This window comes from Carassius gibelio, chromosome A17, assembly GCF_023724105.1.
Source record: "Carassius gibelio isolate Cgi1373 ecotype wild population from Czech Republic chromosome A17, carGib1.2-hapl.c, whole genome shotgun sequence".
NCBI lineage: Eukaryota > Metazoa > Chordata > Actinopteri > Cypriniformes > Cyprinidae > Carassius > Carassius gibelio.
This window is the reverse complement of record NC_068387.1, coordinates 17103595-17112662: the sequence shown is the minus strand read 5'-3', so window position 1 is coordinate 17112662 and position 9068 is coordinate 17103595. Positions and strand designations below refer to the sequence as shown.

The 9068-nt window shown below is 38.8% G+C and overlaps 1 protein-coding gene across 1 annotated transcript; it reads right to left on the bottom strand.

Moving 5' to 3' along the window:
• Positions 1-3372: 3372 nt before the first annotated feature.
• Positions 3373-4165, bottom strand: LOC128031744 (uncharacterized). The gene is made up of 2 exons (XM_052620120.1): positions 4117-4165; positions 3373-4054 (listed from the first exon to the last, which is right to left on the bottom strand). Exon 2 carries the CDS (start codon positions 4021-4023, stop codon positions 3373-3375), a length of 651 nt encoding a protein of 216 aa, XP_052476080.1. The 5' UTR covers positions 4024-4054; positions 4117-4165.
• Positions 4166-9068: the final 4903 nt, after the last annotated feature.

Sequence of the window (9068 nt, the reverse complement as noted above, 5' to 3'; positions counted from 1 at the left end):
TTAATTAAGTTATTATATGATTAAGTCACACATTTAGGAATAATTGTTAGTTCTGTTTGTTCATTCAGGGTTAGCATCATCTGAGGTCCTCTGAGGGTCAGCATCATCTCTTCTTAGGTGTTCTGGGTCCAGACTGGAGCTTGTGTAAATCCTAGTTACCACGGGATGTGAATCCCGTGGCAAAACATAGAAACAAAATACAGACATCATTAGCATAGCTGCTGATCCAACAAAGTAAAATTAGTTTAACCCAAGCTAATGAATAAAAATGCACCTTTGATCAGATGCAACTACACTCACAATTAAAAAGATACATTATTCGAATGCTTGGCGAAAGAGATGTGTTTTTAATCTAGATTTAAACAGAGAGAGTGTGTCTGAACCCCGAACATTATCAGGAAGGCTATTCCAGAGTTTGGGAGCCAAATGTGAGAAGGCTCTACCTCCTTTAGTGGACTTTGCTATCCTAGGAACTACCAAAAGTCCAGCGTTTTGTGACCTTAGGGTGCGTGATGGGTTGTAACGTGGTAGAAGGCTAGTTAGGTACGCTGGAGCTAAACCATTTAGGGCCTTATAGGTAAGTAATGATAATTTGTAACTGATGCGGAACTTAATAGGTAGCCAGTGCAGAGACTGTAAAATTGGGGTAATATGATCATATTTTCTTGACCTCGTAAGGACTCTCGCTGCTGCATTTTGGACGACCTGTAGCTTGTTTATTGAAGAAGCAGGACAACCACCTAGAAGTGCATTACAATAGTCCAGTCTAGAGGTCATGAATGCATGAACTAGCTTTTCTGCATCAGAAACAGATAACATGTTTCGTAGCTTGGCAATGTTTCTAAGATGGAAGAATGCAATTTTTGTAACATTGGAAATATGATTTTCAAAAGACAAATTGCTGTCTAATATAACACCCAGATTTCTGACTGTAGAGGAAGTTACAGTACATCCGTCTAGTTGCAGATTGTAATCTACAAGATTCTGTGTAGTGTTTTTTGGTCCAATAATTAATATCTCCGTCTTATCCGAATTTAATTGGAGAAAATTCTTTGTCATCCAATCTTTTACATTTTTAACACAATCTGTTAGCTTAGATAATTGGGAAGTTTCATCTGGTCTCGTTGATATATATAGCTGAGTATCATCAGCATAACAGTGGAAGCTAATTCCGTATTTTCTAATAATATTACCAAGGGGCAACATGTATATTGAAAATAGAAGGGGACCTAGGACGGATCCTTGTGGCACTCCATATTTTACTGATGATAAATGAGATGACTCCCCATTTAAGTAAACAAAATGGTAGCGATCGGACAGGTAGGATCTAAACCATCTTAGAGCCTGCCCTTGAATACCTGTATAGTTTTGTAATCGATCTATGAGTATGTCATGATCTATGGTGTCGAACGCAGCACTAAGATCAAGTAAGACTAGAAATGAGATGCAGCCTTGGTCTGACGCAAGGAGCAGGTCATTTGTAATTTTAACAAGTGCAGTTTCTGTGCTATGGTGGGGCCTAAAACCTGACTGAAATTCTTCATACAGATCATTTTTATGCAGGAAGGTGCTCAATTGAGCAGACACAACTTTTTCTAAAATTTTAGACATAAATGGAAGATTTGAAATAGGCCTATAATTTGCCAGTACACTAGGATCTAGTTTTGGTTTCTTAATAAGAGGCTTGATAACCGCCAGCTTGAATGGTTTTGGGACGTGTCCTAAAGATAACGACGAGTTAATGATATTGAGAAGCGGTTCTTCGGCTACAGGTAACAGCTCTTTCAGTAATTTAGTGGGTACAGGATCTAATAAACATGTTGTTGGTTTAGATACAGTGATAAGTTTATTTAGCTCCTCCTGTACTATGGTTGTAAAGCACTGCAGTTTATGTTTGGGTGCGATGGATGAAACTGAAGTGTTAGATGCTGTAGAATCTACATTCGCTATTGTATTTCTAATGTTATCTATTTTATCAGTGAAGAAATTCATAAAGTCATTACTATTTAACGTTGGTGGAATATTTGAATCAGGTGGCATCTGGTAATTTGTTAACTTAGCCACTGTGTTAAATAAAAACCTTGGATTGTTTTGGTTATTTTCAATGAGTTTGTGTATATGCTCTGCCCTAGCAGTTTTTAGAGCCTGTCTATAGCTGGACATACTGTTTTTCCATGCAATTCTAAAAACTTCTAAGTTAGTTTTTCTCCATTTGCGTTCAAGACTACGAGTTACTTTCTTGAGAGAGTGAGTATTACTGTTATACCATGGTACAGTACGTTTTTCTCTAACTTTTTTCAATTTGATTGGGGCAACAGCTTCTAATGTATTAGAGAAAATAGTGCCCATGTTGTCAGTAATTTTGTCTAATTCATGTGTATTTTTGGGTACAAATAGCAGTTGAGATAGATCAGGCAGGTTATTTGCGAATCTGTCTTTGGTGGCTGGAACAATAGTTCTGCCCAGACGGTATCGCTGCGACATATAGTTAATATCAGTTATACGCAGCATGCACGATACGAGGAAATGGTCTGTAATATCATCACTTTGAGGTACAATATCTATAGCAGTAAGATCGATTCCATGCGATATAATTAAATCTAGTGTATGATTAAAACGATGAGTGGGCTCGGTGACATTTTGCTTGACTCCAAAGGAGTTTATTAGGTCAGTAAACGCAAGTCCTAATGTATCATTTGTATTATCAACGTGAATATTAAAATCTCCCATGATTAGCGCCTTATCAACTGTAACTAGAAGGTCTGAGAGGAAATCTGCAAATTCTTTTAGGAATTCTGTATACGGCCCTGGTGGTCTATACACAGTAGCCAGAGCAAGAGATACATTAGATTTCTTTTGCATGTCTGACAGAGTAACATTTAGCATTAGTATTTCAAAAGAGTTAAACCTGTATCCTGTTTTCTGGGTAACATTGAGAATATCACTATATATTGTTGCAACACCCCCGCCACGACCAGTCTGACGGGGCTCATGCTTATAACAGTAGTTTGGTGGAGTAGACTCATTTAGACCAAAATAATCATTTGGTTTTAGCCAGGTTTCAGTCAAGCAGAGTAAATCAAAACTATTATCTGTGATCATTTCATTTACAATAACTGCTTTTGGTGTGAGTGATCTAATATTTATGAGCCCAAACTTTAAAAATTGTTTTTGTTCATTTACTTTACATTTTTCTGGTTTAATTACGATAAGATTTTTTCTAGATCCTACATTATATTTATATTTATATTTTGACCTCACTATTCTGGGAACAGACACAGTCTTAATAGGTTTTACAGCACAAGTACTTTTATCATTTAAGCGGGTGGAACAAAACTCATCATAATGGTTATTTGAGAATTGACTTACTAGTCACATGGAGCGAAGTGTCCTGGAGATGTTGTCAGAGAGAAGCTCCGCGCCGACTCGACTGGGGTGTAATCCATCAGCGCGAAACAGTCTAGGACGCTCCCAGAAAAGATTCCAGTTATTAACAAATAGCAGTTTCTGTTCTTTACACCATGACAACAACCATTCATTTAAAGCAAAAAGTCTACTGAACCTTTCGTGTCCTCGTCGATACGTGGGCAGTGGTCCTGACACGACGATCGTCGCCGCGGGCGTCGTGCTGCGAACCGTCTCGATCAGGCTCCTGAAGTCCCTCTTCAGCGTCTCCGTCTGCCGCAGCGTGGTGTCGTTAACCCCGGCGTGAAGCACGACCGCTCTCGGGCTCTCGTCGTCCTTCAGGATCGCAGGTATCTGCGCAGAAACATCGAGAACACGAGCACCAGGCAAACAATGAGTGTGCACTTTACCTTCGGCTAACGTAGCACTTACGTGTCGGACGATGGAGTCTCCGATGATCACAGCGTCGCGTCCTGTCTCGCGGAGGGGAGCGAAGCGGTTCTGGATGGAGATCTCGAAGGCAGGAGGGGGAGATGTCGTCGCCCGGGACCCGGCTCGCATCCCCCGCTGTGGATGCACCCAGGGTCCGTGGTGTCCCGGCGTCGCAGTGAAGGACATCTGGGAAGATCGCGTCCTGGGTGCACCGGGCCTGCGCAGAGAAACACACGGAGTAGACGTGGTGGGACTGTTAACAGCACGCTGTATACTTACCCCGGACTTGTGAGCGTCAGCCCGGGATGATTCCAGCGCGGCTCTCCGCTCTCTCATGGATGAGGAGTTGCATTTTTGTCCCTCCATTGTGTCTATCTAACCAATTGTATATCTCACTGTTACCTTTTAAGGCTTTTCTGGTTTTGTAACAGAGGTTTGCAATCTCAAGGCCTTGTTATCATTTGCAAGAGACTGCAACTTCTAAATTAAAATTAACCAATTCAATCATTTCTCTCATCATTCTCATTATCTTCTTATTCATGTCTTCTTGTTTTCGCATCAGTTGAATTATTCTTCTCATCCTAAAAACAATTTCCTGCTAAATTGGGAATCTTCCAAACAGTGTGTGTGTGGCTGGCTTGTTTTAACCAGCAGAGGGCATCTTTGTTCTTTGGGTGTGGTACAGAATCAGTGTGCCTGAGCTCTCCCACAGATCATTTTTGTCCCTCCATTGTGTCTGACACAGACATTATCAGTAATTCCTTAAAGCTGGATGTCACTCTCTCTTTGATTTACACAGGTACTTAGTGTCGTGATCAGTTCGGTGACACTTGTTCCAACATGCGGTGTAATTGTTCCTCTGACATTTAATTATAACAGTGCTCACAAATCATTTATGGCTCCATAAGAGGTCTAGAGCTCAGCTTAACTCAGAATGTTCATACCTTACTACACATAACATGTTCCCCGCACTGCAAAAAGCTCTCAATCTTCTTCACAGTGCTTACTTTTCTCTTAGTACTTGATTTGTGTCATTTACTACCAGCTGAGATGATAATGCAGTACATGCACTTTCTTGCTGGTTGCTTGGAAAGAAAGGTGTCTGCCGAAAAAAGACATTAATGCAAAAAGGAAAGAAAAATTAAGTGCTGGGCAACAATTAATCATGACAGAAAGCAAATTATGTAAAAAAAAAACATTTTTTTTTTCTTTTATATGATGTGAAATGTTATTGCTATTTAAAATACCTGTTTTCATTTTATGTATACTTAAATTTTTTAAATATTTTTTCCTGTGATGGCAAAACTGAATTTTCAGCAGACATTCCCACAGTCTTCAGTGTTGCATTATCATTCAGAAATTATTCCAATGTTATTTGATTGTTTAATCAGCATCAATACATCAATTTGGATGTATATTGTATTAAATAGTCATACAATGCGACATACATTTTAAAACTAGAATCTTGCTGCATTTTAATGATAAATTTGAAATTAATAATGAAAGAGACATTTGCATTTCCCCATTGTCTTTGAAATATCGGTTTGGGAGGCAGGAAGGAATTGCATATCCTGGTGGGGGGTAGGATGTTCTTAAGCAGAAAATCTCAAAGTGTGTGTTTTGTTAATGAAAAATTGCACTGTCACACCCTTTCCTGACATCTTTTCCCTAAAGACATGGAGCAAGAGGATGGATGAGGAGTTGCTATAGAGACTTCCTCCCTGCGGATGGAGGGCTGATCTTCTGTACAGTTGGAATCATGAAAGGATGAGTGTGAATTTGTGTTTGAGAGATTTTGGACAGTTTCGGGGCGTCTCAGAGACCAGATGACAGTCTAATCAATCAGACATGTGTGTTTGTGTGGAACACTGTCATATTTTAACTTTGCTGTACTGTGGTGATCATGGTAGTGGAGTAACACTATTTACAATCATATTTCTCATAGTCTCAGGGAATGAGTGATACTAGTGTGTGTGTGCAATAGGATACATGTGTTTGTGTAACTGAAAACAAAATCAGATGAAGAATGATCTGAACATGTAGGGAGTATAACATCAATACCTCTTATTTTTCCTCTCCTCCGCACACACAGAACAAGCATTCGTGGCCATGTATGGATATAAGCAGAAATGAGACATAAAAGAAACCTAGTGGATAGAGAAGCATGTGCTTATTTCAGCTTGGCTGTGGTGAATCCAGCTCTGCTAAGTCTCTCTTTTTTCCCTTTTTTTTCTCATTTTCCTTTTGCTCCCTTTTTCCAAATTGTCCTATTTATAAGATGTCTCTGGATGGAGATTCACACTGTAGTGGACTGTAAAAGAAGACCCAGGTCTGTATTTAATCTTTGTGCCGTGATGCTTTGCAGGAAAAATCCTTCCATTCACATTTGTTTCTTTGCTTCAGAGTGTTCTCCAGAAGTGCCCACACCCCCATCCACTTTTCTTGGCATGCATTGTGACATCTACTTTCTTTGGCACTCATTGGACACGTTGGAATTTAGGAGGTGTTTTTTTTCTTCTGCTCATGATTGCAATAGATTGCAAATACATAGAAATGTATATCTACTCTATTCACTGGATATAGATCAGGTCTTAAGGCCCATTTAATCAGAACAAGTTCTTGCATTTGAAAGGCAAGAAGCTAGTCAATGGAATAAAAAAAAACAGTCTAGAAAAGCTACTTTTTAAAAGTTGAGCTTCTTTTAACTTGAGCGGTGTGTTTTAAGAATGCCGTTGTCATGCGTGAGATACTGCAAAAGATGCAAGTGCAGCGTTGCAATACATGCATCCGTATATGAGAAAACAATGGAATAGCAGTGCAGTGGAATGTTAAAAACATGTTCTGTGTGAATGACCCCTTAGTATATATACCTTATATATAGCCTTCTCTCTGACAGATGCAAAGACATCTACTTCTGGTACTTATACTAGAAATACAGGGATGCAAATAAGCTACATATTTCACTTTGGTGCATAACTGGTGCATCAGGTTGTGCAATGAGAGGTATAATGTAACATTCTAAGCGATCAGTAAATGGCAACACATGCTAAAATCCCCTCAAAATTGGTATAAAAAACAGTTGACGGTAGCCATTCACTTCCATAGTATTTTTTTCCTCATACTATGGCAGTCAATGGCTACCGTCAACTATTTGGTCATCAACATTTTTTAAAATATTTTCTTTTGTATTCAACTGAATAAAGAAACTCGTGTGGAACAACCTGAGGGTGAGTGAATGGTGAAAGAATTTAAATTTTTTGTGTGAACTATCCTTTTAACAGCCTAGCACCCACACAGAAACATGTTAGTGGTCAGTTCACACAGAACATTTTTTGTGTTCTACTAAGCTGCTTTAACTGGTCTGAAGACTCTTGAGTCGACTCTATCTGATTCTTAGCATTTAGAAAGAGCATCATGTTTTTAAAGTTCAGCTTTTAAAAATATGTCTGACCTTCCGTTCTTTTAGATTCCACACATTTTTAAAAGTCCTTCTGTGTGAATGGCCCCTAAAAGAAAATCTTACATCAACTGCATAGCAAAAACATGATAGTGTGACCTTTTTATAAGTTTGTTATAAAGTGATCAAGACCCTATAACTTATCTGAAGTAACTGCAGCAGAGGGACATGCAGAATTTCTACATTAAAAAAAAAAAAAACATTGGATGACCATGATTTCTGATTTCCGTCCTAAGCCCTCAAGGCATGCATTTGTTTGAGAAAAGTGGATCTCTGGCAAACAGAGACCACCACATGGAGATATTACACCCTGATGCTTCATCTTTTTGAGAACACAAATGTTCGTTTTTTCTTTCATGATGGAGATTTTTCATTGACTTCTATTGCTAGTATTTGCACACATATATATGTATGCCTTCTTCTGCTTCTGCTCAGATAGTAGTCCTCCTAGGCAGAAGAAAGATATCTGCAGCTAGTAAATGGTCAAACGTGTGAAGAAAGATGCAATCATGGACAATACTCATATCTGTATGTGACCGATCAAGTGTTTCAACTTCCTTTGAACGGTTCTGATGCCTCTCTGCTCTTCTCTGTGTTCAGACAGCAGCTGGAGATCTAAAGGAGCAGATACAGCTAGCGAAGGTGGAAAAGAGGACAATGTGTCAGCCTCAGGACCTGGATTAACATGAGTTTGACAGCTGCATTCATCCTTATCTATTTCAGGTTCAAATAGAGTCAATGCACAACAAAAACATGGTGAAATGTCCATCTGAATGTACCTGACATGATGTTTCTGACATGTATAATGAAGCGTGTGACATAATTATCTGACATGTCCAATGTGTTTGTGATCTGATTTCATTTGAGTGATTCAAGTGCCCATATTAAATCAACTTTACAGATATTATAAATGGATATTATACACGGTATACACTTTATTTCTACCCCTTTCCCTCTTTATTATCATTTTTTTAACATTAAAATGATAAATATATTTCTGTAAATTTATAGTTTCTCCTAGAGCATTATTTCCTAGAGATACAGATGGATTTTCTGTGTGAATGGAGACGGGACACAGAGACTAAAGAGATGACAATAAATGGAAAGAGCTAGAGAGAGGACTTTACATTCATCAAAGTTATGAAATCTTCCAGAGTGACTTTTGTTTGTTCAGTGTAATAAAATAATCAGTCCATACTTGCTCTGACGCAGCAGTCCAGTGGAAAAAGAGGAAGGCTCAAACTTAAGCCAATGCAAAGGCACAAAAGCCTGAGCGACAGACTCAGTTTTGTTTAGGGCCACAAGTCCAAAGCATTCATTACTGACTGTGTATGAATATTTTGTCTAGAAGATTGAGGTTCTATAACAGCTTCTGTAAGCTGTATTTGCAAACACACTCTCTCTATATGCGGTAATGGCAGTATTCACTCGTAACGGCAGGAGTCACTCAGTATTTCCATGTTGCTATACTGGAAACTCAACAGGACTGGAAAGTCTCTGTCCTTGGCATTCCCTTGATGAATTGATTTACAGGGTGTTAATGTTCAGCCATTACTCCTTCAATGAAATACAACCACTTTCATAGTGAACGGTTTTATAGCTTTATGATTTGTGTAGTCAGTCAGACAAAGACAGGGACTTCATTAGCAGCTGAGCTTGTTTGAGATGTTGACTCTATATAGATGAGCCATCACTCATGGTTTAGCAGGATACAGCAGTAAATATTCAAAAAATATATATGTACTGTATGTATGTATGCATGCATGTATTACTA

Bases quoted from the DNA above. Each gene is read 5' to 3' on its own strand.
- LOC128031744 (XM_052620120.1), bottom strand. From the start codon at position 4,023: ATGTCCTTCACTGCGACGCCGGGACACCACGGACCCTGGGTGCATCCA.